We start from the raw sequence: 21,916 nt of genomic DNA, 5'->3' as shown, positions 1-21,916 counted from the left end.
CATGGGGATTCCTGATTTGTAAATGAGCAAACAAAGTTGTTTTGGTAGGAAAATGTAGCATACACTCCAGATTTTGTTATGGTCAATGTCAGACTGATTTAAGATAGATGAGAACCTGGACAAAGGTGGTTCAGATTTATTGAGAACTGCAGAAGCTCTTTGTCTTGTGTTAACAGGGACAAAAAGATACCCAGGGGGTGGGGTTAATAAGATGCACATAATTTCTTGAATCATACACATACCAATGGCTTCTTCCCCCTTAACAAGGGAGGTAGCCAAAGTCAAAGGCATAAATCCACTCCCACCCATTTCATCCCCGCATACTCCACTCCCATTCACCACCCCTCCCTCCCCCCTTTCTTGGCTCCACATGGATGATGGGTCATTTTATGTTAATTTGATTCAAGGATGTAAAAATGATACATCCTCAAATCATGCTAACATAAAATTTTGCATTTTGATTTCTGCTAAAATAGTTGTTTGGTTCATAGTCTTGCCCCTTTGTTCTCATGAATGTGTTGTTTTATCCTATCATCAGAAACTATGAGGAGAACTAACATGTAGTGGTCCTGTGATACAGACATCAAAGAGGATTGTCTCCCTGTTGTCTACGAATCCTGACATCTTCACCTTCATCTGGAGATGCAGCCCCAATGAGCGGACACTTGGGTTGTGGACCAGGTCAATCTCAATCAAATTTGATTATACTTCCTCTACCTTTTCTCTTAAGGTACGCTGATGACCAGCGACTGCTCCCTCTTGTATCATATAAGCTGGTAACGGAGAAATACCTCACACAAATACAACACCAAGAGAGGTCTGTGGAAGGGCCAATTGGTGGCTGATAATTGTTTCTTTGAATTTCATTGACTGGAAACTCACTGCCTCTCCAGTGATTAGCAATGGTCCTCAGGCCCTTCCACAGATCTCTGGGAAGAAATATTGGACTGTTCTTCGTATTGTATTAGTTCAGGAGTGTTTTTGTGTCACCAGTTTGTAGGAGTAGAAGGAGGAGCAGTCTTTAGTTAGTAGCTCTCTGTATGTGAAAAAAGTGGAAGAGATGTGGTCAAAATTGATGGCGTTCTTTGGCCTGATCAAGAGACTGAGTGTTGGCAGCAGCTCCATGTGGATATGAAGGGTGTTCATTGGTTTTGAAGGTAATGGGCAAGGGGAGGAATTTCCTCTTGATTTCAGTCTCCCAAGAGCACCACATAAAGGTACCCATTGTCAATTTGAGAGATAGGTAAAGTTCACTAGGGCTTGATGTTATTAAATGATGTGGGAAGATGGCCGTCCACATTACATGCAGCTTGTTGTATTTGTCTTGTGAACACATCCTAAGTTCCCAGGTTCACCTTGGAGGCCATATTCAAATGATAAAGCTGTAATCTGGTCATGAGTAACGAGTGTAGTGGAACTCTTACAAAGCCCATTTGTACCTCCTGTTTCATGCCTTCTCCCGTTACTGTGGGGTTGTGGGTTTTCTGTTGGTAATTTTCTAGGTAACTTGTACGATAAAGGGTTCTATTCAGCTGAATAAAAGTGCCCAGCAACATCTAGAATGAAACTTAACTTACCAATAACTTCCACTCTTGCTTCTCAGTTATTTTGCCAGACTTGAATTATGCTTAACTGGAGTCTGGTGAGAACAACTGTAAATTATGAGAAAAAAAAAATAAATAAATAACAGATTTCAATGACCGTCGGCACTTTCAGTGGGGGAGGGAAAAAAAATGAACCAGAATAAAGTACAAAAAGATTTATATGATGGCCTGAGCTAGAATGAAGTACATAAGTATGTATATTTGGGAAAAAGAATTCTACTTACTATTGGCCATTGTAACATTGAACTCCTTTGTTGACATATGACATAATCACAGTGAAAAAAAATTATAAAGTTCTTCATTCTGGCTACAACCAGAGGAACTTTGTATAGGGGCAGGTCTTGGGATGGAAGTTTCAAGTTACCAAGACTTCAGTCCTAGGTTCTTCCTCAATAGTTGTTCTCAAGTTTGAACTAGGATCAATAGTGTAACTGTTGAAGATGCTAGGTACCAATGTAAACATTTGGACAACTTTACCTCATAATCCAGATATTTTATTTTTAGTGGTTGATTTGTTTTGTAGTGGGCACTTTTCAGAAGTGTCAGTTTGTTGAAATTATGGCCAAAGTAAAGTGATCAAGTCAAAATTCAAGATACTTGTACTGTATAGACAGATTTCTCTTGCAACCAGTATCTGATGGCAAATGCTTTACTGTCATGGTGTCAGTCACAACTATTTAGAAGTTGCAGTTTTACCTTAAAGCCATTGAGCAATGCCGACATACTTTTACAGGATTATTGCTAAAGTCGGGTAACTTTTATGGATATGAAAGATGGCAGTCTTGAAAGACCTGAAGATATACCTGACAAATGTGTAAGATTATCTGTCTTTAGTTGGGCAATATGGTTAGGGTAAATTACCTTTCTAAATGAAAATGAAGGCATTCCATATTTGAATTGAAATTTGTATGTCAGTGTATTGGTTTCCTTGTTAATGACAGTATCTTGTGAAAAAAAATTAAATATACTTCTGGCAGCTCTTGGTGATATGCTAAAATATCAGTAAAGGGTTAGAGTGCCTCACTTGAATGTTTATTTATGTGTTTATATGAGGGCCAGAGGTACTGTAAATGCTCTTGGTGCCCTGTATGTGTTCAACTAGTCAGGTTTTATGTTGGTGTCAGACTGTACATTTTGTACTGCTTAATGCTACATGATGTGATTCAATTGTGTTGTGGACCAAAGATTGAAAGGGTTCTCATGCCTTGAGTTGCACCAAGCAAGAATCTGCCTGATATATAGCTGAAGGACAATGTGTACTGTTATCCAGAATTCTGAAGTTTATGTTAGAGGCATAGTTGACGGGCTTGGATGATTGTGTCTCTGGTCCCTCAGGTTACATGTGAATGTTTAGATGTTTATGTACGAGTTACGTAATTATTGTTTTGTTACATTTTGTTTCATTACATGGAGTTTTGTTGGTTTCATTAATGTCACAGACAGTTCTGTTTAAATATGGACCAATTGGTCCCCAAATGATTTTCCTTTATTGCATTCCATGGTAAATAAAATAACTGTTAATTATACATTGAAATAATTTGCACAAACCCATATTTTTGAGTTAATTGGGATTTATTTTAATATTAATGCTTGTAAAATGTGAAGCAGTTAACAATATATCAAAGTAATATGTTGTCTTTCATTTTGTAACCTCAAGTGAAGATATGGAGTTTTCTTTCCTTTTATTATATGAAAGGATTTTGTCTGCTCATCACTTACCATTGAGAGCTTGATCCTTTTCTCCTCTTCCTCCCCCTCACTCTTAGACAACAACACAATATCCTTGGGAGACATGAGAAAGGTGTCATATGCCCATATACATGAGAGCTTGTTTGGAGAGACTGTGTGGACTGATGCCAGTGTGTGAGTTGAGCAATGTACTCCCTGGTATATACCCCCAATTGATGATGGGCCAATCCAGTGGCTGTTGATAATATTCACCTTGGTCTTTGGATCACATGTTGGACTCGTGGTCGACAGCTATTTCCCTCCTGGAAGAGAGCTCAGAGCTTGTATGACCAATCTATGGGTGATGCTATGACCTTACACGCACACACCCCCCCAACTCCCTGCCCATGAGAGTTGGAGTAACGACTCGAAGCGCAGTATTTACCTAGTTGTAATATACGGGAGGGGAGCTATGCTCGTGGTGACCCGTCTTTGTATCTCTCCGCATCAAGTTTTATCTTAAAATCTTGTATAGTGTTTGCACATACTGTTTTGTCTAATTTGTTCCATGTATTAATCGCTCTGTGTGGGAAACTGTTCCTTTTCAAGTTTTTTCTATAGCTATCTTTTTTCAGTTTTTTTCCATGTCTCGTTTTACAGTTGTCCCACACTAACAGGTCGTTCCTGTCTAAAACTTCCATTCCTTTCATTATTCTGTAGATAGTCAGCAAATCTCCTCTTTCTCTTCTTTGTTCCAGTGTTGGTAGGTTCAGTTTGGATAGTCTTTGCTCATATGTTAGTTCGGCGAGAGTCGGTGCTAGTTTGGTTGTCGCTCTTTGTAATCTTTCTAGTTTCTTAATATTCTTTTTGGTGCTGGGTGTCCAAAGTGATGCTGCGTACTCAAGTTTTGGTCTTATTAGTGTAGTTAGTATTTTCTTTATCATTTCTTCATCCATATAAGTAAATGCCACTTTGACTGACCTCAATAAGTTGTAGGTTTCTCCGAATATTTTATTTATATGCTTATCAGGTTTCATGTCCTTTCCAATCATCACTCCGAGATCTTTTTCAGAGTTTGCTTTTTTATTTTTTCTTCAATTCTGTATTCTTTTGATATTCTGTTTTTACTCTTTCCAAATTCCATTTTACTGCATTTCTTTATATTAAATTTCACTTCCCACTTTTGAGTTCAATTCCATATCGTGTCCAGATCTTGTTGCAATGAGTTGCAGTCCTCTTCCGTTTTTACCTTTTTAAGTAATTTTGCATCACCTGCAAAAAAATTCATATAGCACTCCACGCCTTCATTCATGTCATTAATGTATACGGCGAACATGATCGGGGCCAGTACCGATCCTTGCGGGACACCGCTTTTTACTTCTTCCCAGTTGGAGAATTTTTCTCCAATTACAACTCTCATTTTCCTCCCAATCAGGAAGTCTTCCATCCATTCCAATAATTTTCCTCTGATTCTATCTTATTTATTAATTTCTTAAGAGGTACCTTATCGAATGCCTTTTGCAGGTCCAGAAAAGCACAGTCCGCCCATCCATCTCTTTCTTCTATTATGTCTACTAATCTTGAGTAAAAGCAGATCAGATTTGTTGTACATGATCTCCCTTGTCTGAATCCAAATTGATTTGGGTTCAGTATAGATTTTTCTTCCAGGTATTAACCCATCTGTTTTTGACAACTCTTTCACAAATTTTTGCTATTGTGCTTGTTAGTGAGACCGGTCTGTAGTTAGATGGATCTTCTTTATCACCTCCCTTATAAATTGGAACAATGTTTGCCTTTTTCCAGTCCAATGGTACTTTTCCTTCTTTAAGTGAGGATTTAATTATATATTTTGTCAGTTAATTCTTCCATACATTCCTTCAGTATCCAGTTTGCAATCCCGTCTGGGCCATGTGATTTTCTGACATCAAAGGTTTTAATTTGATCACCGATTTCTTTTTGTTACGTTTATTTCTTTCATTGCTGGGGATAATTCTCTCTATCTACACTGTTAGGCAAGTTTTCTATTGTGAATACTGATCTGAAGTGGTTCATAATTTCAGCAATTTCCAGTGTGATGAGTTAAGTGTCCATCAAATGATTAAGCAAATCAGAATGGTTTTTTGGGTATACAAAACATGAAGCTCAGCCAGAAGTGTGGTCACCCAATCAGAAGCTCACTCATAGTCATTGAGAGGTGATTGTTACTTTTGCGTATGCAAGGATTTTGTATACAAGTAAGGATTTGGTTGGCTGACTGCAGTGTGGGGCCATGCTGAAGGATGATTGGCTTGCTGCAGTGTGAGCCTGGGCTGAGGCTTTACAATAGTTATCCGAGAGTCATGGGTCTCCTAAAGAGCCATAAGGCAATGGATTGATTGATCTCTTCCATTCATGAGGTAGGTAGTACATCACAGGGCATAAGGATATATTTACCTAGTATCTTACGGGAAGGGGAGCTATGCTCGTGGTGTCCTGTCTCTGTATCTTGCAATAATTTGCTCTTAAATTCTTGTATTGTTTTTGCACACACTATAGTTTCATGTATGTCCCATATGTCCACCACTGGGGATTATTATTATTATTTTTTTCTCCATGTCTCTTCTATAACTGATCTTTTTGAGTTTCTTTCCATGTCCTCATGTCTCTCTTATCGCAGTTTAGTAAGTCGTCTCTATCAAGGACTTCTACACCTTTCATAATTCTGTAGGTGGTCAACAAGTCACCTCTTTCTCTTCTTTGTTCCAGAGTTGGTAGTTCTAGTTTTGACAATCTTTCTTCATATGACAGTTTTGATAGTGCTGGGGCCATCTCTGTAGTTGCTGTGGATTCTCTCAATTTTCTTTATATTCTTTTTAGTATTGGGTGACCATAGTGTTGCTGCATACTCCAATTTGGGCTGTATAAGTGTGACTGATATTTTCTTTACCATTTCTTCATCCAAGTAAAAGCCACTTTTATTGATCTTAGCAAGTTTAGATTTTGCCAACAATTTTGTTTCTATGCTTGTCAGAGGACATTTTTTGTAATGATCACTCCCAGGTTTTTCAGATCCTGCTTTCATTACTTTTCACCAATTTTATATTGTCTTGATATCCTTTTTTAACTTTTTCCAAATTCCATTATATTTCTTTATGTTGAAGTCCACTTCCTATTTCCGACTCCATTCCCAAACCCTGTTCAGATCTCTTTTGTAAATCACAGTCTGTTTCAATACTCACTTTAACAATTTTGCATCATCTGTAAAGAAGTTCATGTAACATTCCACACCCTTATCCATATCATTCACATGGATAGCAAACATTATTGGAGCTAATACTGATCCTTGTGGAACTCCACTACCTCCCAAGTAGAACTCTTATATATGAGCTCTACTCTCATTTTTCTTCCATGCAGAAAGTCCTTCATCCATTTAAGTAGTTTTCCTTGTATCCCTATGGTTTCCTATTTTCTTAATATTTTTTTGTGAGGGACTTTATTAAAAGCTTTTTGTAGATCTAGGAATGCATAATCAGCCCATCTGTCCCTTGTATTATGTCTAGAGTCTTGAGTAAAAACATCATTTTTGTGGTACATGATCTTCTCTGTGTATATTTACCTAGTTGTATTATATGGGAAAGGAGCTATGCTCGTGGTGACCTGCCTTTGTATCTCTCAGCATCAAGTTTTTTCTTAAAATCTTGAATAGTGTTTGCACACACTGTTTCTTTGTCCAATTTGTTCCAAGTATCTATCTGTGGGAAGCTATTTTTTTCAGATCTCTTCTGTAATTATTTATTTTATTTTATTTTTTTCGTGTCCTCTTGTTTTTCCATTGTCCCATTTCAATAAGTCATTCTTATCTAAGATTTCCATTCCCTTCATAATTCTATAGATAGTAAGTCTCGTCTTTCCCTTCTTTGTTCCAGAGTTGGTCATTCTAATTTGGACAGTCTTTGTTCATATGTCATTTTGGAAAGAGTTGGTGCCAGTTTTGTTGTTGCTCTTTGTATTCTTTCTAACTTCTTTATATTTTTGGTACTGGGTGCCCACAGTGTTGCTGCATACTCAAGTTTTGGTCTTATTAGCGTAGTTGATTTTTTTTTTTTATCATTTCCTCGTCCAAATAGGCAAATGCCACTTTTATTGACCTCAATAAATTATAGGTTTCTCCGACTATTTTATTAATATGCTTATCCGGTGTCATGTCTTTGCTGATCATCACTCCAAGGTCTTTTTCAGAGTTTACTTTTTTTACCTCTTCACCAATTTTATAATCTCTCGATATTCTGTTTTTACTTTTTCCAAATTCCATTATACTAAATTTCTTGATATTGAATTTCACTTCCCACTTTTGAGTCCATTTCCAGATCTTGTCCAAGTCTTGTTGTAATGAGTTCCAATCCTGTTTTTACTTTAGTATTTTTGCGTCGTCTACAAAGAAATTCATATACAGGTAAACGTCGACTTACGATGGCATTAGGTTTCGATAGATCCATCGTAAGACGATTTCATCGTAAGTCGATCCCCAATTTGTGTATCACTGTTCCGTGGTCACTGTACCTAGCCTACCTGTATATTAACCACCAGAGATACTGAATATAGCCTATTAAACATGTACAGTAGTTTATTTAATTATTTTTATCCTTTTTACCATATTCAAACACTATAATATGTATTTTCAGTACGGCTTAAATCTCGCGGGCAGCAGCCAATGCCAGCCGTACGACGTGTCGTAATAATACTCGCATCATAAAATATAGTCACTGCTTATATCGATCGTTCTCTCTTTCACCCGCGAATTTTGAAAACCACAGAGAATGGGATTCAGGGCACATTTGAGAGAATGTAAAAACACAGGGGCGACTACAATAAATATAATCAAGACGCCGATATGGCAGCCTCGCGAATCCACTTGCTCCTCATGACGCTTACGTGTGCGGCACCGTATGGAAGGGGTTAAATATATCATTTCGTCGTCGTCGTCGTCATCGTAAAGTCGAACAATCGTAAGTCGCGGCCATCGTAAGTCGACGTTTACCTGTAATACTACTCCTTCGTCCATGTCATTTATGTATATAGCAAACATGATCAGGGCCAGTGCTCATCCCTGCGGGACACCACTTATTATTTCTTCCCAATTTGAAAATTTGTCTCTAATTACTACTCTCATTTTCCTCCCAGTCAGGAAGCCTTTCATCCATTCCAATAATTTTCCTCTGATGTCACCTATTTGATTCTATCTTCCTTATTAGTTTAATATGAGGTACCTTATCAAATGACTTTTGTAGGTCCACAAAGGCACAGTCTGCCCAACCATCTCTCCCAAATGCTTAACCCATCAATTTTTTACGACATTTTTGCAAAATTTTGCTACTGTGCTTGTCAGGGAAACCGGTCTGTAATTTGATGGGTCTTCCTTGTTTCCTCCCTTATACATTGGTACAATGTTTGCCTTCTTCCAGTCTTGTGGCACTTTTCCTTCTTTAAGTGAGAATTTAATTATATTGTACATTTTGTCTGTTAATTCTTCTGTGCATTCTTTCAGTATCCAATTTGCAATTCCGTCTGGACCATGTGATTTTCTGACGTCAAGTGTTTTGATTTGGTCGCTGATTTCCTTTTGTGTTACAATTATTTTTTCATTGAGGGGGATCTCTCTCTATTTCCTCACAGTTAGGCGAGTTTTCTATTGTGAATACTAATTTGAAATGGTTCATAATTTCAGCCATTTCCAGTTCTGTATATTCATGTTTTCACAAAAGTGGCAGTTGCCGACAAGATTGATGATTTAAACACCATATGAGGACGGAACCTTTATTTGTATGACGTTTCGCTTATTACAGCTTTTTCAAGTACAAGTTGAGATACATATGCTTGAGATTAAACCACCCTTTGTGAACATTTCACCCACGGACGTTTGGGCCAGCATTCTCAACCTTTCCCAGTGTTCAATTCCCCTATTTTTCTTTTTCTCTCCCCATTCCCTCTTTTCCCCTTATTAAATCTCAAGCATATGTATCTCGACTTGTACTTGAAAAAGCTGTAATAAGCGAAACGTCGTACAAATAATGGCTCCGTCCTCATGTGGTGTTTAACTCGTCAATATTCATGTTTACCTTGGTGCAGCTTTTCTATTTCTTGTTTGTTCTTCAGTTGGCCATTTACATATGTAAAATAATTTGGGTTCTTTCATTTTTCTACAGTTTCTCTTTTCATCTCTGTGTATTTTTACACTCATTTCTTAGTTTGATGTACATTTGCCATTTGCTTGTTTTCTTGTCTCTTCCATTTCTTCCAAGCTGTCTCTTTTTATCCTTAGCCTCACTACACCTTTTGTTGTACCAGCTTTTTATGTATGTTCTTTCCATTTTTTGTTGTACGTATTCTGTGTGTGTGTACCTACCTAGTTGTATTTTATGGGATGGGAGCTATGCTTGTTGTGACCCATTTTTGTATCTCTCCATGTCCAGTTTGTTCTTGAAATTGTGTATAGTTCTGGCATTCACTGTTCAATTTGTTCCAGACATTGATCACTCTGTGTGGGAAACTATTCTTTTTCAGGTCTCTTCTGTAACTCTTTAGTTTCTTTTCGTGTCGTCTTGTTTCTCTCTTGTCCCATTTCAATAGGTGTGTCTGGGTCTGGATGACTGGTTCCCAACCAAATTTTTTTCACAAGATGCTAACTTGGTTACTTTCCTTTTATATGTGGGAAAACAGAGGAAGTTGTCGGTCAGTCCTTTGGTCCTGGTTTTGGAAGAGTCCCACAACTCCCAGATAACCAGCAATAGCATGCAAGTGGGTTCATAAATCACTCAGGGAAGGGGATGTTGTGTATAGTGAAAGTTATCAAGGGTACAGTGCACAGTGTATCAGGTCTTTAAGAGCAACTCTGGGTAAAGGTGATTGAAGACATGTAGAGGGGACGTGATTCTTGCATGGCTGTGTATAGATGCCAAATGTCATCTTCACTTGTAATCTTTGATATAATTTCTTATCCTTCCTTCATATATAAACAACTTTCTCTTTTTATATACTTCCATACACCTTTTCTTGCACTCAGACTCCTACCACATTCATGAGATGTTCTTTAAGGAATTTGCTTTTTTGTAAGAAAATATTCTTTTTTATCTCTTTTTACCACCTGATGTTTCCACCTCATCTTTAACACAATAGGTAGGACTGGAGTTAGGATTGGCAAGAATATTGCCTATGTATTCCCAGCACATTACATGGGGCATAATTGTGCCTTCCAAGAGTTAATTTAGTAAGAGAAAGGCATGGGGGGAAGATTTCAAGAGAGATATTTTGTGGCCTGGCCATATTGAGAGGTCTTTACTCATATGTAATTAGAAGTTACCAACAATTCTATTTAAAGAAACACCATGAGAGGACGTGGTATAACATTTTGCTTGTGCTTCATCAAGTACAAAGGTGTGGTACACATCAGATATGATGCTGCAACAATTGAAACATCATATTAACAAAGGCACTGTCCTCTCATGACTTCTTTTTAGATAGGTATTTACTCCTATACCTTGCCACCTTACTGTATTGGTGATAGTATTAAGTTGAAAAACATCCTTAGTAAAATCATCTGATTTTAAAAAATCAAGTCATTTCTCGTTTACTAACAATTGTATTGTGAAAGAATGAATAATACATTAAAACTTCAAGGTAAGCTTTAATCAAAAGAACAATAACAAAGTAGATATGTTACACAGACAGAAGCCGATTAAGAGCAGTTTCAAGCTGTGTTTCATCCATGCCCAACACACCACGACTTGTTAGGTTACCTGTAGAAGAGTAGATACATTACTTGATAAACTATACATATACCAACAGCTTTTTCCCCCTTACAAGGGAGGCAGTTAAAGTCAGAAGCAAATCCACTCCCACCCATTTCATCCCCATATACTACACTCCCATTCACCACCCCTCCCTTTCTCTTTTCTTGGCTCCTCCTGGATGATGGGTCATCCCTGCATCTCACCCACTACCCTGGGTAGCAATGTAGCAAGACACAACACAGCAAGGCCTCTTCATTTAATCGGCAACCCCCCCTCTCCATCCCTTCATGCAGAAAAAGAGAAGACGGGGAGAAATCCCTCCGGGCTGCATCAAAATATCATTCACACATGCTCTCTCACTGCCCCCCCCCCCATTCCTATGCATCATCTATATACAACCATTCTCCACTCACCCCTATTTTCTGTATTCTCCCTTCCTCAACAGACATTCCCCACTTTCCCAAATGCCCCTTTTAACCCATCCATCCATCTCATCCTTGGTCACCCCCTCATGTTCACTCCTTCCACCTCTGCCTTCCACACCTCTTTTACTAATCTTTCTTCACTCACTCCGTGTGTCCAAACCATCCCAGTACTCTTTCATCAACCCTGTTTCCCAACTCCCTTTCCACCCCTGTTCTCCTCATTTCTCACTTTATCCAACCTACTAACCCCTACCATACTTCTCAGGCATTTCATCTCACACTGAAACTCTTCTCTTATGCTCCATGTTTCTGCCCCATACAGTGCTGTTGGCACAATCACTCCTCTTAGCATCCATTCCCAAATGTCTATTCCTCATTACACTTGTTAATCCACCAAGGCATTTACTTGCTTCTCTCAATCTACACTCTACTTCCACCTCCATTTCCCACCACATTCACATCCAAGTATCTCAAACTATCCACTTCCTCCACTCTCTCTCCCTTAATACTCACTTCCAGTTTGCTGCCACATTCTCCCCTTGTACATCTCATCACCTTACATTTACCCACATTTATTTTTAATGTCCTTCTTTTGCACACATTTCCAAACTCTGTCACTAACTCCTTAATCCCTCCTCTGAGCCTGTCACAAGCGCAGTGTCATCAGCAAACAACTGGTTTGTCTCGCACTTTTCTCCATTTTATTTAACCACTTCAGTACACCACTTTTCTCCATTTTCTTTAACCACTTCAGTACAAGACAAATTCTTGTGCACAGCATCGGCTGCCAAATGTATGATGCATCACAATACTTACATTATAAAACAAAGTCACTGCTGTATTACTCATTTTCTTTTGCTCCGAGTAATAATGAACACAGAAAACATGATCAAACTAGTTCACAGAATCTAGGGGTTGCTCATGTACAACTACAAAAATATAATCAAGCTGCTGATGCCAGCATCTTTGTGTACCCACTTACGCCTCATGACACCTTGGTGGCATCACTGTACTGAAGTGGTTAACTATCTCCAATCCCTGACCTATTACTGTTGTGTTTACCTCTCGCACCACCCCACCCATGTATAAATTGAACAGCCAAGGCTACATTACACATCCCTGGCGAAGTCCCACCTTTACCTCAAACCAATCACTATCTCCATTTCTGTTTCTAACACAGGCTCTACTACTCTTGTAAAAACTCTTGACTGCTCTTAAAAGCTTTCCTCCTACCTCATATATCTGCAATACAGTGCCTTCCTGTCTACCCTGTCATAAGCCTTTTCCAAATCCATAAAAGCCCAAAAAACATCCTTACCTTTTCCTAAAACATTCTCACATATCTGCCTTACCACAAAAATCTGATCCATGCAACCCCCACCCTTCCTAAACCTACAGTTCCTCACCAATTACTCCCTCTGTTCTAATCCTCTCAATCAAAATCCTCCCATAAGCCTTCCAAACTACACTTTATAAACCGATCCCTCTGAAACTACTACACTCACACTTGTCTCCCTTTCTCTTGTAAAGTGGAACTATACAGGCACTCCTCCAGTCCTCTGGTACTCTACCCTCTTTTAAACAAACATCAAATATACTCACCAGCCAGTCCACCATCACTGTACCTTTTTTAAAATGTTCCGCATGACACTCATCCAACCCAGGTGCTTTACCTACTCTCATCATCTTAACAACTGCCTTCACCTCATTTTTCCTTATTTCTCCTCCATTTTCCTCAATCATCACTGTCATTTTCTTAGTGCTTCCCACTGCAACTACATTTCCCTCCCTATCCTCCTTCACATTTAGCAACTCCCTAAAATACTCTGCCCAGCTTCCTCTTATTGCATTCTCTTCCATTATCATTTCTCCATACACACCTTTTCTTCTCTACTTGATTTGCCTCCTCGTCCTCCCTTAATTTCTTTCCGAAACATATTATTATTTTCAAAAGTTTCTATCATACTCTTACCCCATTTTACATCTGCTCTCCTCCTTGCTTTCTTTATCTTAAGTTTTTCTTCTCTTTTCTTTGTACCTCATATGATTTTCTCATCCTATTTTGTAACCAATCTGTGAATGCTTGCTTCTTCCCTTCTTTGCTTTCTCATCCCACCACTCACTACCCTTCCCTCTATTTTCTCCCATCCTCCTTGTTCCACACACCATCTTTGCACACTGTATGACTCCCTCCTTGAACCATTCCCATTCCTCCTCCACTCCTAGTTCTACTCTATCCTTCACTCCCTCCCACTCCTGTACTCCTTCTCCTTTTCTTTCTCATTTAAGCAGTTTACTTTAAGCACCTCTCTACCTTCTGTCCTTTTCCTCTTTCTCCATCTATCCTCCACTCTCAACTTACCTTCCACAAAAAATGATCTGATATTCCCCCACTCTCTCCCCTTAGAACATGTACATCCAAAGTTCTTCCTACTATTCTTCTAGTTGCCACTATGTAGTCCATTAACTACCCTTCCATCCACCACCCTCTCCCATGTGTACTTATGCTTGACTTTCTTCCTAAATGCTGTATTTGTTATCATCAGCTTTCTTTCTAGACATCTCCATCATCAACTCTCCACTACAATTTTTTCCTGGAATTCCACACTTCCCAACCACTCCATCTATTGGTTCATTTTTTATCCTAGCATTAACCTCTTCAGTACGGGCCAAAATCTCACGGGCAGCATTAGCTGCCAGACGTATGATGTGTCATAATAATACTCGCATCATAAAATATAGTCACCGCTTATATCAATCGTTCTCTCTTTCACCCGTGAATTTTGATAACCATAGAAAATGTGATGAAGACAGTTTAGAGAGTATGTCATTACGCAGGGGCAACTACAATAAATATAATCAAGACGCCGATATGGCAGCCTCGCGTATCCACTTGCTCCTCATGCCGCCTACGTATGCGGCACCGTATGGAAGGGGTTAAGATCTCCCAATACCACTACATTGACATTTCTCCCTAAACTCTCTATGCATTTATTTAAATCTATCCAAAAAGCCTCCCTTTCCTCTACACTGTTCTCACTACAAGGCCCATATGCACTTAGAAAAACCCACATCTCCCTTCCCAGTTTCACCTTCATCCACATTAACCTTGAAGAAACCTCCTTCCACTCCACAATAATAATAGTCACAAGTTTCAATCAAGTGGAAAACCTACAACCCCAAAGTGGCTATCAATACCCCACAATAATTATAACTAATCTTCATTTATGCAAGGCTTGACCTGTCATTTCTTACCTTTTATGAACTCATTCTTACGAAGAAGTAGAGGTTTAATGTTGGCAGCATTCCTGAGTCGAAGTTGTAGAGCACAAGAGATCATTTCTGAACGTGCTGGCTGTGCACTAAGCTCGTTAACAATATCACTGCTCCAACCCTCCACTGCTGGGAGACTGCAAACAAACACAAATGAGCATTCTATCTTTGAATGGAGAGTAATCACAAATCATAAAAGAATGGTGAGTGAATCTGGTGGGTAGGTGTGTAACCAGCCCCTAGGATAATGACTGCATAAAGATTAGTCATTACCAGATACAAGGAAATAGAAAGAGATACAAATTAGTGGCATTTTAATTCCAGCACTCCATAACTGAGCAATGTATTACATTAAATGGGTGTACCACGATAAAGTAGAGGTAGGAAGGAAGAAAGGGGGTGTTTCAAAGAGGATGTAACAAGATGTGTAAAGATGGTATGTGGAACAAGGAGGATGCGAGGGAATAGAAGGACCTCAAGAATAAAAATAAATCGGAAAAAGGTATGGAGAAAGGCACGATCTACAATATATCATGTGGTGGTTGTCCGTTAGGATATTATGGAGACGGGAAGATCAGTGGAGCTGCGGACATATGAACACAAAAATGACGTCAGAGCTCACAGAACCTCCAACTCGCTAGTAGTTCATTTAGACCAATGAGGTTATCTTCCAGATTGGAACAAGATAGAGGTGCTCTCCACAAAGGTCTAGAGAAAAAGATAAGAAAAAAAGTGGAGGCAACCTACATTACTTCCCACCCCTGCATCAACCATAGGGAAGGGTTTATAAAATTAGCAGGACCAGCAGGCACTCTAATTATCAAGGAGGTAAAAAGGACAATTGAGAACGGAGGGAGAAGCAGCATGGTCGGGGTCACATGAGAAGGGTAGAGAATGGATGAGAGTATGGAGGGAGAGGAACACAGAAAGGATGAATTATATAAGCTGTTCATTTTCTGAGACTGTACTTTGAGAATGTCCTGGTAAGGACGAAATGTCGGTGAATAAAACTCCAACTGTTCTCTGTGTTTAGCTCACCGCCCTTCCACTCATTTGTCTTCCATACTTCAATATATATATATATATATATATATATTGATCTTGTGCAACCCCCTCACCACTGATCATTCTAGGTGACGGGAGTCACCACTGATCATTCTAGGTGACGGGAGTCACCACTGATCATTCTAGGTGACGGGAGTCACCACTTGTGGGGAGGAAGGTATTATGTAACCTTCCCTCTAACTTCCTGTGGAAAACTACAACAAAACATACATTTAAATCCCCTAGAGTCTCCATTCATATGACCAAAGCCTGAATATGATCAGAGGCCTGACAACATTTATTCCAACATACACATTATACTCCGTACTTAAACCAATACAGACACAAATTAAATCACAAGAAACAACTATAAAACAATAACAAAAATATATGATAGCATGTATAAATGACTAAGCTCCTTGTTATCAGATTGAAATGAAAATGATTGTAAAGCTGTCAACCCCCATCAGAAATGGTATGTCAACATTTCTACCGGTACAAAACTAGAGGCGAGCCAGGGGGTCGACAGTCAGTAGGTGAGCATAGATCGAGTAGGATCTACAAAGTGTATTTAAATTAGCAACATAGGTGAGAATGTCTGGTGACTTTAAATACCTGCCACAAGCTTACATGACATAGCGCTAGTGGCAGGGTCAGAGGGGGATTAAGGAAGTTGGTGACACAGTTTGGGAAGGTGTGCAAGAGGAGGAAGTTGAAGGTGAATGTGGGTAAAAGTAAGGTGAGATGTACAAGGGGAGAGGATGGTAGAAATTTAGAAGTATTAAAGGAGAGAGACTGGAGGAAGTGGATAGCTTTAGATACTTGGGGTTGCATGAGGCAGTAAAGGGATGAGCAGAGTTAGACTGTAGAGTGAGAAAAGCAAGAAAGTGCCTTGCAGGATTAAAATGTGTAATGAGAAATAGACATTTGGGAGATGTATCATCTAAGGGAGATAAATTGTCTATATGCAACTACAGGCCAATCAGTTATAAGTAAAATGCTTGAATCTATAATAGTTAATAGACTCGGAGAACACATTGAGAGACATAATTTGATTTGTGACACACAAGGTTAAGTCATGTGTGACTAATCTTCTATCCTTTTACACTAAAGTATATAAGGCGTCAGATAACAATGATAGTTATGATGTTATTTACCTTGACTTTATCAAAGTGTTCAACAAGGTGCCCCTCCAGAGATTACTAAATAAAATCAACGCCCATGGCATAGGAGGAAAAGTGTTTGAATGGATTAGAACTTGTATCAGTGACAGAAAACAGTGGGTCACCATAAATGGTGTAAAATCCAGGTGGGGGAGTGTTTCTAGTGGGGTCCCCCAGGGCTCAGTTTTGAGTCCCTTATTGTCCATTATGTACATAAATGATTTGGACAATGGGATTAATAATGTTAGTAAGTTTGTGGACACTAAAATAGGACATCTAATTAGGTCATGAGACAACACTGATATTCTGCAGGAAGATCTTAACAAATTGTTCAAATGGTGAAATGACAAATGAACTTCAATATCTCAAAGTGAAGTGTGTTAAACATAGGGCTACACAACTCCAAAAATAGATATAGCTTAGATAACATGTTTTTAGAGAAAACTGTGTGCGAGAGAGACTTGGGAGTTCTAGTGCGTCTTGGCCTTAAATCCAGGAAACGGTGCATTAGCACCGGGAATAAAGTTAACAGAACATTAGGTTTCATTGCTAGGACAGTTATGAATAGAAGTGCAGAGGTAATTATTAAACTCTATCTAGCGTTAGTTAGACCCATCCTTACTATGCAGTACAGTTTTGGTCTCTGTCCTATAGAATGGACATCAATTCACTAGAATCAGTACAGAGGAGAGTGACCAAAATGATACATGGGCTCAGAAATTTACCTTATGAAAAGAGGCATAGGCACCTTAACTTACACCCTCTGGAAAGACGCAGAGTGTGGGGTGATATAATAGATATGTTTAAGTGGATCAAAAGCATGTTTGCATAACAAGGGTTATGCAAACAAGGTCATCATATTAAGACAACAGGGCAGGACTCACAGTAATGGATTTAAACTGGACAAATTTAGATTTAAGAAGGAAATAGGCAAGAATTGGTTTACTAATAGGGTGGTCAATGAATGGAATAGACTTACGAGTAGTAACCACGTAGTGAATGCTGAAACTATCAGTTGTTTTAAGAAACGGTTAGATAACTTTATGGATGGGGATGACAGGTGGTAATGGACATGGAACTGCCTAATGTAGGCCTTATGGTCTCTTGCAGTGTCCTTCATTCTTATGAATGAATGCTAAAAGGAGACTATGAAGGGGTGATTGTGCCTGTAGCACTATATGGGGCATTTGGGGCAGAGATATCGAAAATAAGAGAAGAACGGTTAAATGTGTTCGAGATGAAATGTCTGAGAAGTTTTGTAAGGCTACATGGTTGGATAGAATGAGAAACAAGGGGGTTGGGGAGGAGAGCAGGGGTGGAAAAGGAGATGGGAGATAGGATTGATGAAAGAATATTGAGATGGTTCAGACACATGAAAAGAATGATTGGTAAAAGAAGTGTGGAAGGCAGAGGTGGAAGGAGTGAACATGAGGGGATGACTGAGGATGAGATGAATAGATGGGGTAAAAGGGGCATTGAGCAAGATGGGGATGTCTGTTGAGGAAGGAAGGGAGATGGCAGAAGATAGGGTTGAGAGGAGAATGGGTGAGAATAGATGATGCTGTGATACATGGAAGGGAATGGGCGGGGGATGTAGGGGAGATTAAGGAGTGGTTATGTGTGAATGATATTTGGACGCAGCCCAAATGATTTTCTCCCCATCTTCAATGTTACTGCATGAGGGGATGGAGTCACTGATTAAAAGAAACGGTCTTGTTGTGGATATGCTGTGTCTTGCTGCATTGCTTTTGACCCAGGGCAATATGCGGGGATGACCCGTCATCCATAAGGAGCTAAGATGAGAGGGAGTAGTGGTGAATGGGGGTGGAGTGGGTGGAGATGAAATGGGCGAGAGTGGAATTATGTCTTTTGACTTTGGCTACCTCTCTTGTAAGGGGGAAAAAGCCCTTAGTGTGTGTATGTGTATGTGTGTATATATATATACATATATATATATATATATATATATATATATATATATATATATATATATATATATATATATATGACGAGTTAAACACCATATGAGAACGGAGCCTTTATTTGTACGACGTTTCGCTTATTACAGCTTTTTCAAGTACAAGTAATAATCGACACGTCGTACAAATAAAGGCTCCGTCCTCATATGGTGTTTAACTCGTCAATTGTGTCGGCAACTGCCACTTTCAAGGATATATATATATATATATATATATATATATATATATATATATATATATATATATATATATATAATATGTATCAGGGTAGCCAGACAAGGCATGCACCCATTCTACTTCCATCCATCACTCATTTCTCATTTATCCCATTTCCTTTTGAATGAAGGGCATCCCTGTCTACTGTCCAGGTCAGAAGCAATACAGCAAGACTGGTAAGAACAAAATTGGAAAAAGCAGAATGACATAAAACGAAAAACCACTATTTTAACCTCTTCACTCTGGGGCACATCGCACGTCTGGCAGCATTAGATGCCTGACGTGCGATGTTGCGTCATAATAATCACATTATAAAAAATAAAGTCAGTGCTCAATCGTTCGTTCTTTCACCCCTGTATTTTGATAACCATAGAAAATATGATGAAGCCAGTTTAGAGAGAATGGAAGTTACATAGGTACGACTACAATAAATATAATCAAGATGGCGACGTCGGCATCATCGAGTACCCACTTGCTCCTCATGCCGCCTACGTAGGCGTCACCGTATGGGAGTGGTTAATACATTCCTCTTACCTCCACAACCTCCTGTGGTTCATGTCAAGAGCTATGTCCAAAAGCTCTAAAAGTTGCATCTTGTCCTTACTCAGAGAATGCAAGCGACAAAAACATTCCCGAATGGATGCCAAGAAGCCTTCCAATATCTCTTGGTCGTTGGATGACTTGGAAAGCTCTCCAAGGATTGTTTTGGCCATAAGCACCACTTGGTACATGGAATACTGGCCATCTTTAGCTGGATCACTTAACAATGCTAAAAAGAAATGAAAAAATATAAGAATTTTCTACAAGTAACATCCACAGGAAAAAAAAAAAAAAAAAAAAAAAAAAAAATTATATACATATATCTACGTATTATACTCACACAAGATGTGCTATGTCTTGCTACATTGTTTCTGACCCAGAAAAAGCCCTTGGTACTTAAATAGACTCACACTGTACATAGTTTATGAGGGAAGAGTCAATGGACTTCTGCCCATTAATACGCAGGTTCATGTGAAGTAGTGATACATTCAATTCATGACATTCTTCTTCACTAGATCTTTCCATTTCCTCATCCTCCTTTAGAACAGATCTCCTTTTTTTGTTCTTCTTCCCAATACTGATATCACAATGTTGACTGTATGGGAAAGCAATCATAACGCGCTGCTGGAATGCTGGTGTCAGGAGATCCTGCAACCACTTACACTGCAACAAACCTTTGTATGAGTACTGGTAAGTAAAATTACATTATCACTGTTGTTCAAGCTTGATAAAATAGTCTGACCTTAATTAGAATAAATTCTGTAAATGGTATCATTAGAGTAAAGGGATCTACGATAACTTGCTACAGCACTACTACAAAACTTACTGGAAAAGCAATTCCTTCCTCCAAAAAAAGAAAAGAAAAAGAAGATAAAAAGGATAATACAAAGGAGATAGTCAAAGTCAAAAGACATAAATCCACTCCCACCCAATTCATCCCATATACTCCAATCACATTCACCACCCTTCCCTTCTTCTTTTCTTGGCTCCTACTGGATAACAGTTCATCCCTGCATATCACCCACTGCCCTGGGTTAGGAGCAATGCAGCAAGACACAGCACATTCACAGCAAGCCCACTTCATTTAATCGGCGACACCTTCTCCGTCCCCTCATGCAGAAAAAGAGAAGATGGAGAGAAATCTCTTCAGGCTGCGACAAAATGTAATTCACACAAAACCACTCCCCAAGATCCCCCACCCACTCCCTTCCGTGCATAACAGCATCATCCATACACAACCATTCTCTGCTCACTCCTACCTCATCTTCTCCCTTCCCTGCTCAACAGACATTCCTCTCTTTCCCAATGCCCCTTTTATCCCATCCATCCATCTCATTCTTGGTCAGCCCCTCATGTTCACTCCATCCACCTCTGCCTTTTACACTTCTTTTACTAATCCATCTTCACTGACCCAGGGCAGTGGACAGCATGCAGGGATGACCCGTCATCCAGCAGGTGCCAAGATGAGAGCAGCGGTGGCGCCAGGAATTTTTAGTTGGGGAGGCTAAGGGGGGGCTGAGCAAATTTTGGGGGGGGCTAATAGTAATATGATAATACACATATATTATCCTCATTTCAGAAGGGGAGGGGGTTAATGGTAGGGCTAGCACTGATGGGTGACAAATCTTTAGCCTTGGCAATTAAAAATTCCACTTACCGTATATACTCGTCTATAGGTTGATCTCGTGTAAAGGTCGACCCCCCATTTTTGGCAAAACAAATCTGGAATTTTCCATATACCTCATGTATAGGTCGAGTGGCTTGTTTTTATTTTGGTGCTGTGAGCATTCCACTGTCTTAATGCTTTGAAGTGGTGTGGCTTGCCTGGTATGGCAAAAGCCACATTCGAGTCTGACATCTTCATGACGGCCAACTCTCAGAAAGCCCAGCCTCCTCCCCTCCACCTTCCATGGAGTACGCAGACGGCGAGAGCCATGGCCCAGGCCTCCGACGCTCTCGCAACAAGGACGACCGAGAAGACGCGTTGGCTTCCGGTCCCATTGGAACACCAGAAGCGCTTCTACACCCCATCGGGGTCAACCCTCGGAGCAGCCTCGATCCCGGCGAGGTTACCAGAGCTGGTTAGGCGGACGCCGAGTCGCTGCGCAGGCGAAACGTCCTCCTCTCTGGCAGGGAAGTCAGCTCCCACCTTCAATCACTGGCTCTGTCCCTGGCGGTGAACTCCTGGCTAGAACGCCTCCTTGCCTCGGCGTGGGAGTTCTTACCCGCACTACAACC

At 39.6% G+C, this 21,916-nt stretch overlaps 2 protein-coding genes across 7 annotated transcripts in view; one reads left to right on the top strand and one right to left on the bottom strand.

Moving 5' to 3' along the window:
* LOC143035317 (uncharacterized) overlaps positions 1-3,234 on the top strand; it is a 37,657-nt gene extending 34,423 nt beyond the window's left edge. The window contains exon 7 of the mRNA XM_076202254.1: positions 1-3,234. This exon is cut by the window's left edge and continues 849 nt beyond it. The gene's annotated coding sequence lies outside the window, so the exon portion shown is untranslated.
* A 7,685-nt stretch (positions 3,235-10,919) lies between these two features.
* The window catches only part of LOC143035315 (testis-expressed protein 10 homolog), a 38,325-nt gene continuing 27,328 nt past the window's right edge, over positions 10,920-21,916 (bottom strand). For all 6 annotated transcript variants that reach the window (XM_076202247.1, XM_076202252.1, XM_076202250.1 and 3 more), the window contains exons 8-11: positions 20,089-20,341; positions 19,673-19,907; positions 14,719-14,873; positions 10,920-11,044 (exon numbers count right to left, since the gene is read on the bottom strand). In XM_076202247.1, the coding sequence (XP_076058362.1) occupies positions 10,965-11,044; positions 14,719-14,873; positions 19,673-19,907; positions 20,089-20,341 (723 nt within the window). In that variant the 3' untranslated portion in view covers positions 10,920-10,964. The remainder of the gene's footprint in view (positions 11,045-14,718; positions 14,874-19,672; positions 19,908-20,088; positions 20,342-21,916) is intronic.

Source organism: Oratosquilla oratoria, chromosome 18, assembly GCF_046742065.1.
Source record: "Oratosquilla oratoria isolate Oo_2021 chromosome 18, ASM4674206v1, whole genome shotgun sequence".
NCBI lineage: Eukaryota > Metazoa > Arthropoda > Malacostraca > Stomatopoda > Squillidae > Oratosquilla > Oratosquilla oratoria.
The sequence above is the reverse complement of the archived record's forward strand: the minus strand, read 5'-3'. Positions and strand labels throughout refer to the sequence as shown.